At 50.4% G+C, this 23,387-nt stretch overlaps 1 protein-coding gene across 1 annotated transcript in view; it reads right to left on the bottom strand.

Moving 5' to 3' along the window:
• Positions 1–12,073, bottom strand: part of MMD2 (monocyte to macrophage differentiation associated 2) — a 48,662-nt gene extending 36,589 nt beyond the window's left edge. The window contains exons 1-2 of the mRNA XM_068524803.1: positions 12,027–12,073; positions 11,709–11,912 (exon numbers count right to left, since the gene is read on the bottom strand). Coding sequence (XP_068380904.1) covers positions 11,709–11,912; positions 12,027–12,073 — 251 coding nt within the window. The remainder of the gene's footprint in view (positions 1–11,708; positions 11,913–12,026) is intronic.
• Between the last annotated feature and the right edge of the window lie 11,314 nt (positions 12,074–23,387).

Here is a 23,387-nt window from a genome sequence, read left to right as displayed (position 1 = left end):
GTCTGACCTTCACCATCTTGCAGCTCCTGCTTCCCAGAAAAGCAGGACTGAAGGTGCAGGGACCTGGTCCCAAGACGAGTCACTCTCTTAGTGTAACCCTAATGACTCTGCTTCATTCAGAGTTATTCACTGCCCACTCTGTGGCCAGAGGGACACACCCCACACCCTGATATGTGTAGGCACCTGGGCCACCCCTCCTGCAGCGATGGAGGACCTGAGTCCCAGGGAAGCTAAGTGGCCAGCCCAAGGGTGCCCGGTGGGTGAGCGATGGGACCAAGACGAACGATACACCGTCAGAACACTCAGTCCACGCTGGGCTCTGGGCCAAGCACTTGCCATGCTCGGCATTTAGTTCTGCAACAACTCTCTGACGAGGGTCAATTATTTTGTCCATTTTACAGATGAGGAAACGGAAGCTCAGAGACTCAATCAACCCTGTGAGATTAGTACTACTATTATCTCCCGTCTTTCAGAAGAGGAAGCCAAGGCACAGAGAGGCCATGTAACATGCCCGAGATCACACAGCCATTAAGGCGAGGGGCCCCGAGGCAGACCCAGGTGGTCCGACAACAGAAGTCACCCGTGGTGAAATTCTACTTTCCAGTTCTCAAGTACAGTAAGTCCCCTACATACAGACCTTCAAGTTGCGAACTTCCAAAGGTGCAAATGTGCTACCACCCAGACATCACTGGATCGTTTTTTCAAGGGGGTAGACAGAATTGAATCCAGCAAGGAACCAGAACCTGTGCCATCAACGTCAGGCGTGAGTGAAATTGCAGCTCGCCCTCCGTCTCCTACTGCTGACGACCCTTCAGCTCTACCATCTCCCCCCTCCTCTCCCTCCTCCAGGCAGTAACTCTTCTTGCCTCTTCACTCGATGCCAGCCCCTGTATGCCAGCTGTTGTGCTGTACTACTGTACTTTTCAAGGTACTGTACTGTAAGATTTAAAATGTTCTCTTGGGACTTTCCTGGTGGCGCAGCGGATAAGACTCCGTGCTCCCAATGCAGGGGGCCTGGGTTCGATCCCTGCTCAGGAAACTAGATCCCACATGCATGCCGCAACTAAGAGTTTGCATGCCACAACTAAGGAGCCTGCCTGCTGCAACTAAGACCCGGCACAACCAAATAAATAAATATTTTCAAAAGTTTTCTTTATTTTTTGTGCTTGTTTTTTTATGTACTATTTGTGTGAAAAGTATTATAAACCTATTACAGTACGGTACTATGTAGCTGATTGTTAGTTGGGTACCTAGGCTAACTTTCTTGGACTTATGAACAAATTGGACTTAGAAACACACTCTCGGAACGGGACTTATTCTTACGTAAGGGAGTTACTGTATTTACTATGTGCCATCCACTCCCAGGTAACGTGGAGAGGACACACCTGCTCTCTCCACTGCCCCAGGTTTGTGGGGAGACAGCCAAGGGAGCAATTCAAATGTGGGGCAGGATGGAGACAGCAAGCAACAGAGGTGAAGGAACTCAGTTATGAGAAAGCAGAAACTGTGAGGCAAAGAAAACCAACAGAGACAAGGGTGAGGAAGGGAGATGGTGAACGCGGAGAATGGGGTAAACACCCAGAGAGTCACTGAGGCATCTATGGGGGCACCTGGCCTCCGGCTCCGGCTCCCTTGGAGCCCTAAACGCACTAAACTCTGTAACAAGCTCAGGTGCCCTGCTGTTTAAGAAACGACTTCACTTAGTCACGGTGAGCACCGTCCACACTCACACTTTCTGTGAGCTAAGCCAGCACTCTGTGGTCAACTCCAGTGGCCCTTCCACTCATCTGGCTACGGATCCCCGGGCCTGCCAGGGAGGGGGCTGAAGAGGTCTGGACCTCAGCCTGGGAGCTCTGGCAGCATGGGGATCCTTGCAGGGAGGGCTGGGTTCCCCGCAGGGAGGAATCGGCAAAAGCTCAGACTGGAGGTCAGACAGATCTGAGTTTAGAGCTGGCTGTCCCTCTCACCTGCCATCAGACCAGCCTCCCTGTCAGCCTCATCTGTAACATGGGGCCAATAACACTTATCTGGCAGGGTCCAGAATGGATTAGAATCAATGCACACGGCATCTAGAGCAAAGCCTGGAACATACAAAATGCTCAGGAAATGGTGGATGTCGTTATTGTGGTGGCAATTAACAAGAAAAAATTAGTGGCAGAGAGGCAGTCTGGGACACTGAGAATTAGTCCACCCAAATCTCGATCCACACTTCTTATTGCACCTACCTGGCCGTGTTCTTGATTTGCTTCTCTGTGGGCCAGGAGTCCCGGGTTGAGGCATCAGAGGCTCCCTCTGCTCAATGGGAAGAATGATTTTGAATCCCATGATCGATTAGTGATGTCTGCCCTGGGCACAAGGGAAGGATGACAGTAGGTGTGCTATGTATCCTACCCTAATAATCCTATTAGAGTAATGTTCAGGCCGTACTACCCTTAAACAAGAGGGAATCTGTCCCTAAGCCTGTCCCTTTAGATCCATTACTTCTCCAACTTTCATGCACACATGAATCACTGAAGGATCTTACGAAAATAAAGATTCTGATTCCATAGGTCTGGGGTGGAGCCCAAGATTCTGCATTTCTAACAAGCGCTAGCTGATGCCAATGCTATGGATCTGTGGAGTATGTGCGGATCAGGGTTTAGAGGTTCTGCTCTCACAAACGCAGACTAATTTGTTAAGGAGACTTTGAGCACCTTGGTCACGGGGGATCCAGCACTCATCGCTGGCAGTGTGAGCTGTCACTCTGGATGTTCACTTTGTGAATAACACGGGCAGGACCAGGCAAGTACTGCTTCATATCTCCTGTCCTGTGTCCTTGGAACAAAAGGTGGGTGCAAATCCATACAACGGAACATCATTCAGCCTTAAAAAGGAAGGTACTACAATGAGGTATCACCTCACACCGGTCAGAATGGCCACCATTAAAAAGTCTACAAATAACAAACGCTGGAGAGGACAAGGAAAAAAGAGAACCCTCCTACACTGTGGGTGGGAATTTAAGTTGGTGCAGCCACCGTGGAAAACAGTATGGAGGTTCCTCAAAAGAGTAAAAACAGAGTTACCATATGATCCAGCAGTCCCACTCCTTAGCATATCTGGACAAAACTATAATTCAAAGAGATACATGCACCCCTATGTCCACAGCAGCACTATTTACAATAGCCAAGACATGGAAGCAACCTAAATGTCCATCGACAGATGAATGGATAAAGATATGGCACATATATACAATGGAATATTACTCAGCCATTAAAAAGAATGAAATCACGCCATTTGCAGCAACATGGATGGACCTAGAGATTATCATACTAAGTGAAGTAAGAGAAAAGAAAGAGAAAGATCCTACCGTTTACCATATGATATCACTCATATGTGGAATCTAAAATATGACACAAGTGAACGTATCTACAAAACAGAAACAGACTCACAGACGTAGAGAACAGACTTGTGGTTGCCAAGGGGGAGAGTGGGTGGGGGAGGGATGGAGTGGGAGTTTGAGATTAGCAGATGCAAACTATCACATATAGAATGGATAAACAACAAGGTCCTACTGTATACCACATGGAACTATATTCAATGTCCTGTGATAAACTATAACGGAAAAGAATATGAAAAAGAATGTGTATATATATATGTATAACTGAATCACTGTGCTGTACAGCAGAAATTAACACAACGTTGTAAATCAACAATACTTCAATAAAATTCATTTTTTTTAAAGAGGAAGGAAATTCTGACACTTGCTCCAACATGGATGAACCTTGAAGACATTATGCTGAGTGAAAGGAGCCAGACATAAAAAGGACAAGTGTTGTAGGATTCCACTCATACAAGGGCCCTAGAGTAATCATATCCATAGGGACAGAAAGTAGAAGCGTGTGTGTCAAGGGCTGGAGGAGGGGGACGGGGGAGTTAGTGTTTAACAGGGACAGAGTCTCGGTTTGTGAAGATGAAAAACTCCTGGAGATGGATGGTGGTGATGGCTGCACAAGGTGAATGTACTTAATGCCACCGAAGTGTACACTGAAAAATGGTCAAAACAGTAAATTTTACATTATGCATATTTTACCATAATTTTTTAAAAACTGACTGCATCCAAATGCTGTGAAGGTTTGTGGGTGATGCCACTGCTGGCACCGGCAACCAGAAAGATGCGAGCAGCAGGCAGTCTTGGGTAAGAGAAAAGACAAACTACAGTCACTCTCCCCATCCGTGGGTTACACATCCCAGGGATTCGACCAACCCGGGATGGAAACTACTACGCGATCCGCTGCTGACTGAATCCGAGGATGGTTGAATCCACGGATGCAGAACCCGCGAATACGGAGGAACACCTGCAAGAGATGTGAGCATCCGCGGACATCCCAGCATTCGCGGGAGTCCTGGAACTAAATCGGATCCCTGATCCCCGCTCCCCGCTCCCCGCTCCCCGCCCCCGCCCCCGCGGGTACGGAGGGACGACTGTCATTCATCCGCGAAAGCCTTGCTCTGAAGACAGCATGAACGCCATAGGCTGATGCCCGAGAAAGAGTCACAGCCCAGTAACCTCAAGCATCAATTTGTTTCTCTTCCTGTTTCATTTCCAGGTTTCAAAGACACTCATGAATTGCCTTGGAATTCCCAGTACGCGCACATGGCAGCTGAGGAACATGTGTAATATTAATGAATTCATATCACTCCTGAACTTGTATATGTGCAGGACCAGAGGTAACTTGCATAAGACATAATTCCTATTCTTTTCTTTTTAATTGAAGTACAGTATAGTTGACTTACAATGTGTGCCAGGCTCTGCTGTACAGCAAAGTGACTCAGTTTTACACATACAGACATTCTTTCTTTAATATCCTTTTCCATTATGGTTTATCCCAGGACACTGGATATAGCTCCCTGTGCTATACAGTAGGACCTTGCTGTTCACCCATTCTAAATGTTGATAGTTTGCATCTACCAACCCCAAATTCTCAGTCCATCCCTCTCCCTCCCCCCAACCCCTTGGCAATCATCAGCCTGCTCTCTACCTATTCTTTATGTTGGCAACGAGGTGGACATTGAACTCCAGATGTGAGCAGTTTCATTTTCATATGATAGATTTCAATTATATTTTCCAAAAAATCAAATAAAATATTTCAGCTTTACTTAAATACTGTTTGACTTTAAAATGTTATACTTATTCATCTTAATTTGTATTTTGCCTTTTCAATTTAATAGAAGTTTTTGAATATTTTAGAATTAAAAATCATTTAACTTTTTTCAGTTTCTGACATTTGCTTTAATTTACATTTGTGGGGTTTTTCAAATTACATTTTTCATTTGAATCCTTTAGACTAGGGCTCTTCCAGAGAAATTTCTGCAATGATGGAAATGTTAAATGTCTGTGTTGTCCCATACCGCGGCGCTGGCCACATGTGACTATAGAGAACTTGAAACGTGGCTGGTGTGACTGAGGAACTAGCTTTTTAATTTTATTTTAATAAATTTAGATTTACTTTTTTTTTTTTTTTTTTGGCCGCATGGCATATGGGCTTTTAGTTCCCTGACCAGGGATCAAACCCATGCCCCCTGCATTGGGAGCACAGAGTCTTAACCACTGGACCGCCAGGGAAGGTCCAAGATTTACTTTTTAATAGCCACAGGTGGCAAGGGCTACAGTCCCAGACAGAACACCTTTAGATTATTACTGTTAACAGAACCCAAATATAAGTGAAAATCTTGACTATAAATAACAATTTTGCTGCAATGAAGTCAATCAAATAAATCATATGACATACATAATAATTAATAAACTATGTATGTCTTTATTACTCATCCAAGCAAGGCTGCCCAGCAACGAATGCCAAAGACGTGTGTAAAAATTAACTACACTCAGCTGCCTTTCTATTTTTTTTTTTTTTTGGCCTCGCCACTCGGCATGCGGGATCTTAGTTCCCCGACCAGGAATCGAACCCGTGCCCCCTGCAGCAGAAGCGTGGAGTCTTAACCACTGGACCGCCAGGGAAGCCCCCTCAGCTGTCTTTGACGCTAGCCAGTCTTCAATCAGATGACGGCCACCGTTTTACAGAGTGTTTAGTGTTGTCACTATAGAAGTATAGTTGTCGGAAAGAGGACAGAACCCATTCTGTTGAGAAGCTTGTTAGCTTGATTTTTTACTTGAAATAACCAGACATACGGCAGGTGGGCTTCCGCGGGGACATTGCTCTGGCCCGACTGCGTTTGGGGCGGGGCCGTCAGTGAATGAACGAAGGAAGCCAGCGCACAGACGATGTGTTCTCGGCAAGGGTGCAGGCAGCAGGGAGGACTCGGAACTCTAATCCCCGCGTCCAGTGGGGAGTAGAGACTCGGCGTGTGAGACACGTATCCTGCAGCTGCGGGTGATGACGATGATTATTCCCCAGGGTCGTGGTGGGGCGGCAGACAAGCAGGGTCCAGACAAACCCAGGTGTGCATCCTACCAACTGCTCTACGGCCTCGGGCAAACCAAACAGGACTAGAAACTGCAGCTACTCCCAGGACGGCCAAGGATCAGAGGAGACGATGTACAGGAAGTGTGGGTCATCGATCTCCCCCTCCTCCATGAAGCCCTGGGCCGGCCGTGTCCCAGGTAGCCCAGCAAGGCAGAAGCGCCCATGAGCCCCATCTCCCCTCCCACCCCTTCTCCAGCCAGACAGACACCTGCTGACGTCAGAGAAAGCTCTGCCAAGATGGAAGGGTTTCTCCGACAGCCCCATGGATCTTGAGAAACTTGCTTGTTACAAACTGCCTCGAATCCTCTCTGGAAAGAGACAGACTGGATAACTATAACTATGACATAAATAGCCACCGCTCTGGAGCACCAGCTGTAGACCAGGTACCTCGCCAGATGTTTCACATACCTTATCTTAATCACCTTAAGAACCACAAACGTTTACGAAACCGGTGACCTTCAGAATTTCAGAGTCCTGGCTGGAGCAGGACTGGTCCTAAGTAGCTGTGAAGGGACCTCAGATAGCAGGACGGGGACTAAACCTACAGAAGCCCTCCCAGGGCCACTGCCACCACCCCCATCTGTTGACCTCACTTACAAGGAGGAAAGCAAGGCTCAGGGAAAAAGTCCCCTGCACAAGAGAAGCCAACAAAGAGGAGGGCGGAATCACAGCACAGGCTCCTGACTCCTTCTATATTTCCTAAGGACCCCACCATGGAAGGAGTGGGACCCGATCTCTGGCCTTAGGAGCAACTCCAAACACCATGGCAGGAACTGCGCTGGGGGGGGGGGGGCGGCTCCCCAACCAAGTCATTGTAGTCTGGGCTGTCGGTGAGCCTCACATGGACCTGGTGACCCACGGCACCAGGCCAACACCCAGAACTGACAATGGATCAGGTATGTGCTGCAGAGATGCTCGTGCAGCGTTGTGCACAGAAGCAGAATCCAGAAAACAACCTGAGTGTCCCAAAGTGGGAAATGATAAAAGAAAGCAGGCTGTGATGACGAGATGGAATATTAAGCAAAAGCCCCCTTTAAGCTGAGGCTGCAAGCAATTATGAAAGACAAAGGAGACGGGATTATGGCAGGTCAATTTTTAAAAATTAGAAGACAACGCTAGCTATAGAGTAGCTACGGAAAAAGACCGGAAGGAAAGTCAACACATTTAACAGTGATGATCTCCAGACCATGGGATTAAAGGTCTGCTGTTTTCATCTTTATACCCACTTCCTATGACTTGAAAACTTTTCTCCAAGGAGCATGTGCTACATTTATAACCATAATGTTATTTTACAATGGCCCGTGTTTAAGGTCACATTGCATTAAGCAAAAGAGGGCACCTACGTCTTCAGAGGTTAATTCGCTCATCCAAAGTCACACAGCCAGTATTATGCAACGGATTTTGATTGGTAACTGCTCAGGTGCCAGGTTCTGTTCTGGACATGGAAGCAGCAGGGGGCACACACAGACAGGAGGACTACACTTCCCAGCTTCCTTGCAGTGAGGCAGCGCCATGTGGGGCTCACCCGGGAAATGTGAGACCTCGCTGCCTTCTAGGACGCGTAGAACCCAGTTTATTTTTCTTCTCAAGTTAAGAATTACAAGGACCCACAAGCACCCTGTGTATCTTTCCCTCCCTCCCTTACGGGTAGCCACTAACCTGATTTTGGAATCATCATTGTCTCACTTTTCACGTACTTTTCTCTGCATTCCTTAACAACACAGTTTACTGGGATTTGAGTGTTAACATGATTGGAGTCATGCTTTCTTCTGTGTTTTGCTACTGTTCAACACGTCTGTGAGATTCATCCATACATTGCCTGGGCCTGGACTTGTTTTCCTTGCAGGATTACTACTCCATTGCATGGATACATACTGTTCCATTAACGTGGACCTCTGGGCTGATTCCAGCTCTTGCTTACCTTGAACAGTGCTGCTGAGAAGATTCTGGGCCATCTCCCCCGACACACATGTGCAGAGTTTCTCTAGGGTAGACACCCAGAAGAGAGTGGCCGCGTCCAAGTTTACATGACAATTTCTGGTTTCCAAAGTAGTTGTAACAGTATTGTCAGACTTCTTCTTATATATTGAATACAAGAATGGCGTCCCACGGACTCTTATTTTGCATTTCCTTGATCACCAACACAAGTGAGCAGCTTTTCACATGCTTATTGCTCATCTGTGTCCTCCTTCCTGAAATGACTCTCTTTTTACATTTTCTATTGGGTTGTCTTTTCCTTATTGTAGTGCTTTATAGATTCTGGATATTATTATTTATTTAATTTTTTTTGGCCGTGCCATGCAGCTTTTGGGATCTTAGTCCCCTGACTAGGGATTGAACCCGTGCCCCCTGCAGTGAAAGTGCTGAGTCCTAACCACTGGACCGCCAGGGAATTCCCGATTCTGGATATTAATTACTTGTTGGTTAAATATGTTGCAAATATGTCCTTCCAGTTCGTGGCTTGTCTTCTCTTGTCTTCCTGGCATTTTTTGGTAAATAAAAGTTCATAATTTTTAATGTAGTTGAGTTTATCAATCTTTTATGGTTTGAACCTTTTGTGCCTTCAGAAATCTTTACCTAGCATGATATCCAAAAGATATTGTTTCAAATTTTCAAAAAGTTTTCAATTTTTTTAAAAAATTTCACTTGCAAATCTTTAATCCATCTAGAAATGCTTTTTCTGTATGGTGTGAGGTAGGGCTCCAGTTTCGTTGTTTCCATCTGGATTATTGTCTCAGTACCATTTATTCAATAGACCATCCTTAACTGGGTTGATCAGCAAGGCCACCTCTGTCAAAAGTCAAATGCCTTTATATGCATGAATCTGTTTCTGGCCTCTCTGTTCTGTTCCACTGGTCAATTTGCCTAGCCCTGAACCAACACTACAGTCTTTAATACCTATAGCTTGATGATAAGTATGTTTCTGGATGTAGATAAACCATTCAAGGACTTGAGGTTAGAACCTTAAAGATCAGCTGGTCCAACCACCCACTGAGAAACAGAGGCTCAGAGACGGAAAGCATCTTTTGCAATGTCACACAGCATTTAACCAGGAGTAGTGTTAAGAGCGGAATGTTTGTGTCCCTCCTCCAAAAAAAATTCATATGTTGAAATCTAACCCTCAGTGTGATGGCATTTGGAGGTAGAACCCTCGGGGCGTAATTAGGTCATAAGGGTGGAGCCCTCATGAATGGAATTACTGCCCTTATATGAAGAAGCCAAAGAGCTAGCTCCGCCTCTTTCTGACCTATGAGGATACAAGAAGTCGGCAGTCTGTAACCTGGAAGAGGGCCCTCACCAGAACCCGACCATGCTGGCACCCTGATCTCAGACCTCCAGCCTCTAGAACTGTGAGAAATAATTTTCTGCTGTCTATAAGGCACCCAGTCTATGGTACTTCGTTATGGCAGCCTGAATGGACTAAGACAAACACCCATCTCTCACCCTGGAGGACATTCTTGTCCTGTTCAATACGACAATCACTGACCACACGTGTATATCGAGCACTTGAAATATAGCTAGTTCAAATTGGGATGGGCTGTAAGTATAAAACACACCGGATTTTGAAGACTTGTGGTTGAAAAAAACCTGTAAAATATCTTATGAATAATTTGTTTATATTGATTACATATTGAATATCCTTTGGCTATAAAGTGTTAACTAAAATATATTCTCATAATTAATTTCACCTGTTTCTTTTCACCTTCTTATGACAGTGAGATGGGAAATTAGCCACACATTAACCTGAATGGCTACGAGAAAATTTAAAACTACCTCTGTGGCTTGTATGCTATTTCTATTGGACAGATCTGGGTCATACTGTTAAATTCACTCAATCACAAAGCCTTAATTAAGGACCTAATATGTGGGCTGGACGGTAGTGAGGGCCGCACAAGGAGGAAGGGAACAGAAATAGTTCTAATCAATGCATTCCATTTCCTCACTGGACTCATCACCCGTAGAAGCGTCATCAGCCCAAGCATGAAAGAAAGGGTTCGTGGTCCAGCCCTCAGCCCAGCTGGAGAGCTCTATTCCAGTTACAGCGGGAGCAGCACCGGTGTCTAAATCTAGAGATCATTTAGACCAACCCTCCTGTCTAACGGATTAACCAGTAGAGGTCCAGAGAGGTTGAGACGCCTACCCAAGGTCACACAGCAGGTGTGGGACACAGCTCCTTCCCCGCATCTGAAGTCTCCAGCCCCGGGCTTCTCCCTTCCCTTCGAGTGAACACTCCACCAACTTACATCTCACACCAGCACACAGGACCCTCGAGAACAAGCCTCTGAAAAGTCCAAGTGCCCACACCAGACGAGACCTCGCAGATTTGTGCAGCCAGCCCCTCCCACCTTCCCGCCAAGAGAAACACCACAGGAATTCCTCCGGGCCTTCCCACCAGCAACCCCTTTCCAGCAGGGCTCCCCAACTTCATGAAGGAGACACAATGCCCCCCCCCCAGAGGAAACAGAGATGAGACTGAGAGGGAAAGGACCCAGTCCTGCCTCCCCACTTTCCCGCCCTGAAGCCGAGCTCAGCCCGGCCTCTGCGGTCAAGGTGTGCTCCATCTGACAGCAACTTGCGGAGACTTCATGGGACCAGGGACCCTCAACAATTGCCAGGAGACAATGAGCTGTGTAGGTGTGACAGCAAAAGGGATGCCAACCTAGCTCAATGCCAACCTGCCCACTCCACCCACGGAGGCAGGAGGCCTGGCGGGAGGGTAAGAGCAGGTGAAGGCGGGCTCCCCGGGGCAGGAGGCCGACGCCTAGGGCTGCACACCCAGAGCAGTGGGTCCTCCCCCAAGACCCCTGGGGGCAGAGGGGCAATCCTAGAAAAGGGTTTTCATCCAGCTTTCAGGCAAGCCCACCCCGCCAAAATCTTAGAGAAACTTAATATTCCCTCCCCTCCCCCCAGCCCCTTAATTGGGAATCAAAGCGACAAGACCTTGGCTTCCACTCAGCAATCTGAAATCACTTTAGAAGAAGAAACTGAGATTCAGGTGGGACCACAGACTTCACACTATGAAAAGGCCAAGATGTATAGGTCCTGGTCCTGTGCCTCAGTTTCCTTACCCATTCCTCCTGCTTGCTATGAGGGCGGTCAGGGGTGGTGCGGGGGACAGGGGTGGTCGGGGGGACATGGTTGGTGCGGGGGTTCGCTGGGGCGGTGCAGGCCAACGCCTTTCATCATTAACAAAAGCGCCGAATAGCGATTGAGCCCGTGCAAAGTGCTTTCAAGGGATCATCTCACTTCATCCTCGCGGGGACCCCGGGGGTGGGGACTCTCATTAGCCCCTCCTTAGAGACCTGGAAATTGAGGTTCAGAGAGGTGAAGCGACTCGCCCCAGGGCACCACGCTAAGTCGGAGGCGCGGGGAACCCGCGCTCCTCCCGGGTCCAGGGCGCAGAGCTGCGCGCGGAGACTCACAAAGACCACGACGTCTCGTGTCCGGTTTCTTCCGGCCGGGGACAGGGTCCGCTTATCACCCTGAATTCTCGGGGCGGCGTGGGGAGCGCGCCGGCGGCGCAGGGAGCCGGACCCGCCGCCCGCGCTCCCCACCCCCGCTCACCTCGCGTACTTCGTCTTCTGGAAATCCAGGAGCCGCGGAGCGAACATCGCGGCGGTTCCATCAGCCTCCAGCCCGGGGCTCCGACCGCGGCAACTTGCAGAGGCCGCGGGGCCGGAGCAGCAGGTCGGCGGCCGCGGGGCGGGGGCGGCCGGGGGCGCGCGGAGCCGAGCTGGAGCGGAGCCCGGAGCCGCAGACGCCAAATCCCGAGCAGCTGGTGGCGGGCGGGGCGGGGGGGGCTCCGGGCCAATCGCCTGAGTCCCCGCAGCCCCGGCCCCCTCCCCGCGCGGGGCGGACCCCTCCCAGCCTCGCTGCGGGAAAGGAACCCTGGGGGAGAGATGGAGGCCTGGGCGGGGTGGGGGGGGGGGCTTCCGAAAGCAGCCCCTTCTTCCTTGCTCCCCGGGCCCCCTCCTCCCGTAGTTTTTCCAGCGAGAAGACGGCCTGTTAGACGGAGCCCCGCTGTCCCCCGCGGCGGGGGCTGGGACGCAAGGGGGGGCGGACCCTGCCCGCGCGCCCGCCCTGCGGCCCCTCGCGTGGCCAGCCCCAGAGTGTACCTGTGGCTCACGCTACCCCCTCCGCCCTCGCCTTGCGTCCCTGCGAGGTGCGACGGCACCAAGAGGATGGTGCAGTCTCTGGGGAACCCCCTAATTCCCAGAGGCTGTGACTCTGGGGACCCTCGCGACCCTGAGACAGGGGCACACGCATTTGGGCGTTTGGTCTCCAGGTACCCAGGATGTGCCCACCACCACCCCAGCCCCCAACCCCTGCCCCGCATCTTTACAAAATTCAGCTTTCTCCATTAGGGGACCTTGGCCTGGGTGATGGGCTGTGCGAAACCACCTACTGGAAGAGGTGACACCCTGGGGGCTGCTGGAAGGCAGGACAGCCTTTAATGTGGAAAGACAGGTCCCCAAATAGAAGGGCAGGTCCCTCCTTCCCACGCACACACCTCCCCCTCCTTCCCTCTCCTCCCTTCTCTTCCCAAGCCCCAGCTCCCTGCTACTTTTTATAACAAGCTTTATTTGAGATCCTACTACACAGTCAGAAAATAATCCCACCCACGTCCTCTGCCCCAAGGTAGCTAGAACAAGATGAAGGAGAAAGACAAAAGGACTCCATCAAATTCATTTCTGCACTCCAGATGCTGGGCACATGGTGGGCACACACACCTGGAATTGGCGAGGACCAGAAGGGTTGCAGGTAGATGCGTTCAGAGGCCACTGCAGGGCCGGGGGTGGGATGGTCAAGAGAAGCGATCCAGGGACGCTTAGGAGGTAAAAATCCACCAGACCCTGTTGATGGAGGACTAGAAGTGGGGGGTGACCCCTGGGTTTCTGGCTGGCCCTGCTGGGTGGGTACTGGTGCCACCTAGGGAGGGGGGCGGTGACAGGAGTAGGCGGACCAGGGGAGATCACGAGTCGGGTTTTGGCCAGGTGAGCTTGAGGTCAAGGTTGGCGTGATTGGAAGGCCAAGGGATGGACATGTGGGCCAGAGGGTCTGGCAGGGTCCCAGCGCAGCCGGTGAGGAGGGGCTGGGAGGGCCAAGCTGGAAAGATCCCTTAGCGCTGTGGGTTTCGAATTGCTCTCTGAACTTGCTAGGGCTGTGACTTCCAACACAATAACCACCAGCCTCGTGCAACTACTTACGTCTGCGTTGAGTTAATCGAAATAAAATTGAAAATTCAGTGCCCTGGTTACTAGCCGTATTTCAAGGGGCTACCTTATCGGACCATTGCCAACATCATGGAAAGTTCCATGGGACAGCACGACACCAGAAGATTGCAGAGTCAACCTAGGGGATGGTAAGCAGCATTTAAAAAGAAAGTGAAGTCGAAAAGATGCAATGAGAGCAAGTCATGTTCAAGAAACTTTTGTTTGTATGCATCTGGGTCCTGGTTGGGATGGAAGATCTATATCTTACTGGGAGTCATGGTTAAGAAGGATGAAGACAAAAAAAAAAAGAAGGGCGAGGCTCACAGCTGTGGTGGCTAGCGCCTCCTGTCCCCTCATACAGAGGAGGGAAAGTGGGGCTGACAGGGACCAGGGCACCCTCCCAAGGTCGCACAGCCTGAGGAGCAGGGCCTGCCCCAGAACCCAGCTCTGCAGGCTCTGAGCTTGTTGCCCACCACAAAACCCCTGTTCTAATGAGTTCTTAGAGCTCCAGGAGCCCAAAGTCCAACTGAGTCAGGTAAGGCCGAGCCCTGCATATCATGGCTTCTTTCCTGACCTTGACCTCCATCGCCATTGCTCTGACCCCCAAACTCTGCCCCCGGCCGCACTGTCAGCCGCACCAGGACACACCTGTCCCCAGGCACAAGCCAGACCTCCTCCAAAGCCCTCAACCCCAACTTCCAAAAAAAGAGCCCTGCTGGCTTTTCAAAGGTGAGAGCCCCCCACTTTCTGGGGTGGCCAGGCTGGGCTCGGGGGGTCCGCTGGTAACCACAGCTCCCCAGAGGCCGAGCAGAGACACACAGAGTGGTGGCCGGGGCTGCCCCCAGCTCCTAGGCCTCCCCCAGCTCCTGGGCCTCCCCCGACTCCTGGGCCTCCCCCGCTCCTGGGCCTCCCCCGGCTCCTGGGCCTCCCCCGGCTCCTGGACCTCCCCAGGCTCCTGGGCCTCCCCCGCTCCTGGGCCTCCCCCGGGCTCCTGGGCCTCCCCCGCTCCTGGGCCTCCCCCGGGCTCCTGGGCCTCCCCCGGGCTCCTGGGCCTCCCCCCGCTCCTGGGCCTCCCCCGGCTCCTGGGCCTCCCCCGCTCCTGGGCCTCCCCCAGCTCCTGGGCCTCCCGCATTCCTGGGCCTCCCCGGGCTCCTGGGCCTCCCCCGCTCCTGGGCCTCCCCCGGCTCCTGGTCCACTGGCCTCCTCCCGGCCCACACCTGCCGTCGACCTTCAAGCAGGTCTTGGCTGTGGGCTCAGCAGGGCCCCGGAGGAGACCCCCGAAAGGAAACACAAGCCTAGAAATGGATTTTCTTTTCCTCCAAGAGCAATAGAAGTTGAATAAAAAATAAGTTACTATTTTTACGGCTGGGATCCAGTTGTTATAGCAACCGAGGGCCTGACTCCTGCACGGGAGTCGGGGTTGGACCGCGTGTGAGAGAGAAGACAGGTGGGCTCCGGGGGCAGCAGGGGCTGAGGGACAAGCCTCAGGCCCCCGACCTTGGGGCCTGCCTGGGGTCCAGGTCTGCCCCACCCGACCCCCCGATCGGAAGTCCAGCCCCACTCGCCGCTGACCCACCTCACCATGGCAGGTGGTTCTAACATCTTCTCCCTTTGGTGCAAGCCCACCTCCTACTAGCGCTGTGGTCCCAGACTCGGCCCAGCCTTGTCCCCAGAGCCTGACTTCACCAATCCTGGGACTGGGTGACATGCCTCATCTCCACCTGTGGCCCCGCCACAGTGACAACTCTCGGGCAGAGAAGATCAGATCCTCGACCTCACCCGGCCAAGACCCCACTCACGATTCCCCCCTCCCTCTCTGCTGCTTCTCCCCTGGTCCCCTGTCTCCCAGAGGTGGTACCAGCATCACCCCACTGGGCCAAGTTGGACAGGGGTTGGGAAGCTCTGAAGTGGCCTCCCTGGGACTCAAGGCAAGGGGCTAGCACTCAAGCTTCCGTCCCGTCACTTGTAAAATCGGGGTAACAGCGCCCACCTTGCAAGATCGCCAAGGAGCAAAGGTGGCCTGGGCCTGACATGATTATGGAAAGTTTGCTTCCCCTTTAATCCTCTCTGTAACTGCGTGGCAGGCGTTGGCATTGCTAATATGCAGGTGAGGAAACCGGCTCAGCCAGGCTAAGCCACACAGCAAGCCTCACGGCTAGATTGAAAATCAAACCCAGGTCTGTCTAAGCCTGAAGCCCCTGCACTATTGAACAGACGTTGATTATGCACTTACTGCATTCCTGGCTCTTTGGAGGTGAAGAGCGGGAAGTAGGTGGGCGACACAAAGGCTGCCCAACCACCCATGCTTCTGTCCCCTTCCCTGGAGCCCTGGCCACATCACCAGGCTCTCCCTGCCCCACAGGGCCATCTCTCCCTGGGACCCCACAGCAAGCCCTGACCGGATCCTCCTCCTCCTCCCTCTTGCTGGCGTTGATCTCCAACAGTAGGGGTGAAATGGGCACCTACTATGCGCCTAGCAGGGTGTGGGAGCCAGAAGGAGCCACAGGCCTGGCTGCCTAGAGCTTGGGGTCTGGTGTGACAGGAGGGACGTGGGACAATTGCAAACCACGATCTGTTCATTCGCTCAGTCGGTGAATTTGAGTAAATGGCACGTGCCTGATTCTTCACATACATCACCTCATGAATCCTTTCAACAGCCAGACGAGGATTCCCATTCAGCTGACCGACTAAGGCTTGAAGAGGCGGCTGGTGACAGGTAGGAAGGGTGGAGCCGGGTTTCAAACCCAGGCTGACCTCACAGCAAACCCCCTGCTTGTTTCCAGAATTTCTCTTTCAGTATCCCAGCCTCCCTGCTTGGGACACACAGGTGAATGGGGGGCAGGCCTGATGAAAGCAACAACCCAGGGGCAGATGAAGTCTTGGGGGGTTGGGGACCAAGAAGGGGGAGCAACTTTGCCTGGGGGCTCAGGGCTGGGAGGAAGTGGGGGAAGCTTTCTCAGCTGAGGCTGTACGATGGCTGGAAGGTAGCCAGGAGGACGAGGGGCAGCCAGTGGAGGAAGCGTCTTCCAGGCAGAGGGAACAGCATCTGCAAAGGCTCAGTGGCATGCAGCAGCTTGAGTGAGGGGTCTGGACTCTACCCTCTAGGCATTGGAGAAGCAAAGGGTTTTAAGCAAGGGGGTAGGCGAGCGACACTCTCCTCGCTACAGAAGCTCTGCTGCTCGTGGAAGATGGGCTGCCATTTAGGGCAGGAGCAGAGACGCCCAGCTGAGCTGAGGGAGCAGAGACTAGAGATGCTGGGAGACAGAATCTACGTGTCTTCAAGTGGAAATGGGGGGAAGGAAGGCATTGGAGGTGGCCCCCCCAATTCCCAGCTGAGGCCCAGCTTCTCAATGACAATACCACATTTCATCAAATCTAAGACGCCATCCATGTAAGGTGCACTTTTGTGTACCACTCAGAAAGATAAATCGCTGGCAGTTAAGTCTGCCGACATGGTATTGTGAACTTTTTCAAGCACACAGAGAAGTTCAGAGAATTGTACGGTGAACACGCATATAAACACCACCCAGAATCTACTGCTAACATTTGGTCCTATCGCGAATCTATGCCTTGATCCATCCATCATTCCACCTTCTTTTTTTTTGAGTGCATTTCAAAGTAGCTTGGAGACATCATAATAAACACTAGCATATCTATCTATCTTTTTTTTTAGGAGGAAATCTACAAAGAGTGAAATACAAGTCTTGAGCAAATATTCACTGATATTTCATACTAAGTGAAGTAACTCAAAAGAGAAAGAAAAATACCGTATGATATCACTTATATGTGGAATCTAAAATATGACACAAATGAACCTATCTGCCAAACAGAAACAGACTCACAGACATAGAGAACGGGCTTGTGGTTGCCAAGGGGGAGAGGGTTGGGAGAGGGATGGCTTGAGGGGCTGGGGTTAGCAGATGTAAGCTTTTATATACAGAATGGATAAACAACAAGGCCCTACTGTATAGCACAGGAAACTTATTCAATATCCTGGGATAAACCATAAGGGAAAAGAATTCTTTTTTAACTTATTTTTCGGCCACGCTACGCGGCATGCGGGATCTTAGTTCCCCAACCAGGTATTAGACCCGTGCCCCATGCAGTGGAAGTGTGGAGTCTTAACCACGTGACCAGCAGGGAAGTTCCCTGGAAAAGAATATTAAAAAGAATGTATATATGTGTATAACTGAGTCACTGCTGTACAGCAAAAATTAACACAACATTGTAAATCAACTATACTTCAAAAAAAAAAAAGAAACCCACATTCACTGATATTTGACAAATGCATACACGTATATAAGCAAAATCCTATAAAGATATAGAACCCCAGAAAGTCCCTTCATGCCCTGTGCCAGTCAACCCCCATCCCCACTCCTAGAGAATACCACTCTTCTGGTTAGTTTTGCCTGTTCTAGAACTTCCTATAAATGGTATCATACAGTCTGTATTCAACATAATGCCTTTGATGTCTTTTGATATCCTTTGATCCTCAGCATAATGCCTTTGAGATCCATCCAAGTTGTTTCGTGGATCAGTAATTCATTCCTTTTATCACTGAGTTGTTCCCCAGCGTGTGGGCGTACCACGGTTCGTGCAGCCATTCCACTGTTGATTGACACCTGGGCTGTTTCCAGTGTTCGGCTGTTATTGCCACTAAGAGGTCATCAAATGTTAAGACACATCCTGATTTCAGGGCTCAGATGGGAACTACAGTTCGAGCCACTGTGAATTGAGCATTTATTACCTGCAAGGTGTGTGCTTTGCACATATTCGCTCATTTCATCCTTCCAGCATCCCTTGGTAGGTTTCCCCCCCTGTTTTACAAAGGGGGAAACTGAGGCAGAAAGAGGTTAAATCACATGCCTAAAGTCAAACAGCAAACAGAGTTGGAGTCAGGAGTCAAATCCGGGGAGGATGGGTCCAGGGCTTAACTTCTGTGCCAGCCGCCCTGGAGGCGAGAGTGGGGCTGCCTAGTGTGCCTGGGTCCTACCCCAAGAGGGCACCACTGCTGATCACTTGTTTCCTCAGGGCCCTGCAAAGATCCAGGCCTGGTGAGAGCTGCTATAGACTCCAGGTGGGCCAGGCGGGCCCTAGAGTGGCGGGAAGACTCGGAAGCCTCCTGGGGCAGAATTCACAGGCCCATCCCAGCGTCCCAGGAGCAGAGATGGGGGAAGAACAGGGGGCCCAGGACCTGTCCCTCCCCCACCAGGGCTTCAAGGGCCCAGCAAAGTCCCTGCCAGGCCACGACCCCTCCCTCCTGTCCACCCTCTCCCTACCAGAGCAGTCTCTCTAAAATGCAAACCTGATCAAGACACTCTCCCCATTGCCCTCAGGGTGGAATCAGGATAAAAGGGCCTCACCAACCATTACAACGGGTAGATGACTCTAAACTCCCCCAAACACTCGTGCTTTCTGCCACTCTGTGACTATGCAGATGCTGTTCCCCTACCTGGAATGCCTTTCCACCTTAGCCTGCCTGGCAGGCCTCTATTTGCTTTTCCAGATTTAGACTGAGAGCAAAGGGCTCTGCCAGAGCTTTTGGGAAAATAGCTTCTTCTTCCTTTTGTGCCACCTTTGAGCCACGCATATCTTATCTATATATATGTATGTGTGTATATGTGTATATACATGCATGTGTGTATACATGTGTATGTATACATGTATGTGTATATGTATATGAGTGTGTGTACGTGTGTATGTGTATGTATGCGTATATACATGTATGTGTATATATACATGTGTATGTATATATATGCATATGGATGAAACTATATAAAAATGGTTTATATATACATATATCTCTCAGATTTTATAACGTATTGCAGATTTTACCACGTACATGTTCCAGATTTTATTTTATACGCGTGTATGTAACTACTGGAGCATTAGTCTGGCCAGGCTCCTTCGTCCTCTGTCATCGCCCACAGCTGGGACCCCGACCACTCATTCCTTGTTCACGCTACCACGTGCCAGGGCCCCGAGCCTGATGGAACTGCTGGGCCAGGGAAGCCAGGGGCGGGGGGCGGAGGGAGGCGGGTGAGTCTTCCTCCTTTACACCCTTGACTCCCCTCCCTCACCAGCCAGCTTCAGATCTTCCCAGAAAGGAAAAGAGCAGCTCCCAGGAGCCAGCCAGCTTCTGCCCTGGTTGGGTTCCCGGAAGTAGGCTCTGAGATGAGATTAGCCTGAGGGGATTTATTAAGGGACTATTTTTGGGGTGGGCAGCAGGGGCGGGGGAAGAGGCCGGAAGGGGCAGAGTGAGCGGTTGGGCTGCAGGGCACTCTTTTTTTTTTTTTTTTGCATCTCAGTCTATTTTTTTTTAACATCTTTATTGGAGTATAATTGCTTTACAGTGTTGTGTTAGTTTCTGCTGTATAACAAAGTGAATCAGCTGTATGTATACATATATCCCCATATCCCCTCCATCTTGCGTCTCCCTCCCACCCTCCCTATCCCACCCCTCTGGGTGGACAGAAAGCACGGAGCTGATCTCCCTGTGCTGTGCAGCTGCTTCCCACCAGCTATCTATTTTATTATATTTGGTAGTGTATATGTGTCCGTGCCACTCCCTCACTTTCTTGCAGGGCACTCTTGACAGTGGCTTCCGCAGATCTCAGGTGAGTTCTGGAGCTGGGGAGACCCTCCAGGAGTGAGGGAGTTGGGCCTTTACACCCTATCCGTCAGTCATCGGGTGCAGCTGCGGGAAGGGGCAGGGGTGGGCGAGGCAACCTCGGAGGGCCGACAGCCTGGAGGGAAACTCCCCTCGTTCCTGCCGAGAGCTTCCTCTGATTGGGAACCTTACTGCTCCAAGCTGTCCGGCTCTTCCTGAGTCCCCTTGACTCTCTTCCCAGCCTCCCACCTCCTCCAAACACATCTGCTCCACTCCTGACTTACTGGGAATCCAAACCCCAAACTTCCCAAGCAGCAGAGACCAGGACAGGAGGAGGAGCGTGGGTCTGGATCCCATCATGGGTCTGGTCTTTGTCCTCCAGACACCTGTTGTCTCTGCACAGTGTACCTGTGCCCAGGAGTTACTGCCCAAATCCTGTAGGAGGAGAGACTCGGTAGTATTACATCTCAGTTTGCAAAGTGCGCAAGGGCACTAATTCAAGTGAAACCGGTCTCTTTTTCAAAGAGGGCACTAGGGCTGGAGAGACCTCCTGAGAGGATAAAGCCAAATTCAAACCTATGTTCTCCAATGACCTGGGGGCTTAGATGGAGGAGGAGGAGGAGGAGGGTGAGGGAGATGGGGAGGGGGAGCAGGGGGAGAAGGAGAAGGTATTCCAGCTCTAAAACTGTACAATTAAAATATAGCAACAGCAAAAGAAGAACAAAATTGGAGTAATCAGACTATGTGATTTCCATTTACTGTAAAGCTACAGGAATCAAAACATTAAGAGGACTTCCCTGGTGGCACAGTGGTTAAGAATCCACCTGCCAATGCAGGGGACACGGGTTCGATCCCTGGTCCAGGAAGATCCCACATGCAGCGGAGCAACTAAGCCCGTGCGCCACAACTACTGAGCCTGCACTCTAGAGCCCACGAGCCCAACTACTGAAGCCCGTGTGCCTAGAGCCCGTGCTCCGCAACAAGAGAAGCCACCGCAGTGAGAAGCCCGCACACACCACAACGGAGAGTAGCCCCCGCTCGCTACAACTAGACAAAGCCCACACACAGCAACGAAGACCCAATGCAGCCAAAAATAAATAAATAAATATTTTTAAAAAGACATTATGAATACGAGAAAAGAACATACATACAGATCAATGGGATAAAACAGACCCTTCGATTTTTAACAAAGATGTCAAGGCAATGTAATGGATACACAGGATAGTCTCTTCAACAAATGGTGCTGGGAAAAATTGGACATCCATATGCAAAAAAAATTGTTGCTTCCATATCTCACATCGTATACAGAAATTAACTCATAGGTGTCAGTGGTTTCCAGGGGCTGGGGGGCAAGGGTAGCCAAAGTTGATGACCAAGGGACACAAGGGAATTTTGGGGGGCGATGGAACTGTTCTGTATCTCACTTGTGAGGGTGGTTACACAACTGTATAAATCCGTCAAAACTCATAGAACTGAACACTTCATGCAAGTGAATTTTGCTGTATGTAAATTATACTGTAATTAGACTGAAAAGACTTTAAAATACATATAATGGTACAGGGGGAAAAAAACCACATCTTTGTACCTGCTGTGTGTGTGTGCGTGTGTGTGTGTGTGTGTGTGTGTGAAAGGTAGAGAGCAAATATGTGGTGCTCTTGCGCCCATTTGCTGCTGTAATTGATGGTTATGAACTTTAACTTACATGCGTTTTTAACCACGGAAATGTTCAGTGCTCAAATTCCCAGGAGCTGACCACTAGCCTTGATGGCCAGGTGAGCCCTTCTCTCATCCGGGCCTCTCTGACATGCTTAGCCCCTCATCCATACCTGCCCCATCCGCCCCACTTACCCACCTCCTGGTTACTGGACACCCCTGATCCCGGGCCCCTCAAGAGGATCCAAAGCCCAGGATCCAGACTTGGAGGGTGTCTTGGGTCCAAAATCTGGGCCTTGCTGGCCTCTTGTGGCCAGTAGAATTATCACACGTTAAAAAGTATGACAGTCTGGAAGTTGACTCTTATTGGGGTTGGGGTAGAGAGTGGGCGTGAGGGGGGCGCGGGGGGAGTGTAAATTGAGAAAACCTTCTCAGCAGTACACCTCGAAATTTGAAATGCGAAGACTCTTCGACCCATTGACCCCAGCTCTGGGAATCACCGATGATATTTTCTCGCCAAAACATACTTCCTCTGGCTCTCAGTAAAAAGTTAAGAGGAACATTCTCAATGTCGAGGTCAAAGAAACTACAGAACCCAGAACGTGGAGTGCCTGCAGGAAAAGTGATCCTGTCTCTTCAACAAATCCCTGGCATAAAAACGGGGAGGGGGAAGACTCTTTTGATTAAAATGAGACTCCCAGGCTCATCATGAATGTAATGCAGAGCTGTTGTTTGGATCCTGGTTCTAAGGAAACCACTGTAAAAAAGACTTTTGTGAGACAGTCAGGAGAGATGGAGACCGGACAGCGTGCTTGATGATATTAAGGAATAAGTGTTCATTTTGTGAGGTGAGACAATGGCTTTATGGCCATGTTAAAGAAAAAAAAGGGTTTTCTGAGGTGTATACTGAGGCACCTGTGGGTGAAATGAAATCATGTCTGGGATTTACTTCTCAAGTATTTCTACCAGATGTCAGGGAGTGTAGCTGAAACAGGGGTGAAGTGTTGATCGTCATCGAAGCTGGGTTAGGGGTGTGTGGAAATGCGTTGTGCTTTCCTCTCTGCTTTTGGTGTATGTGAAAATATCCATAATTTTTTTAAAAATTAAGCGCTTAAAGGGGAACAGAGGAATTCCCTGGTGGTCCAGTTAGGTTAGGACTCTGTGCTTTCACTGCCGAGGGCCCAGGTTCCATCCCTGGTCAGGGAACTAAGATCCCATAAGCTGCGTGGTGCAGCCAAAATAAATAAATAAATGGGGAACAGAGAAGACAGCTGGACAGGGTCATGTTACGACACCAAACTTGGGTCTGCTCGCCCACACACAGTAAAGCCAATCTATTGACACTCGGTCAGGTGAAGGAAAGTGCAGCATTTATTGCAGGGTGCCAAGCAAGGAGTCCAGGTAGCTAAGTGCTCAAAGGCCTGAACTCCCCAGTGGCTTTCAGGGAAA

Source organism: Eschrichtius robustus, chromosome 16 (genome assembly GCF_028021215.1).
Source record: "Eschrichtius robustus isolate mEscRob2 chromosome 16, mEscRob2.pri, whole genome shotgun sequence".
NCBI classification, from domain to species: Eukaryota; Metazoa; Chordata; class Mammalia; order Artiodactyla; family Eschrichtiidae; genus Eschrichtius; species Eschrichtius robustus.
Note: the sequence above shows the minus strand (reverse complement) of the source record. Positions and strands in the feature narration are given on the sequence as shown.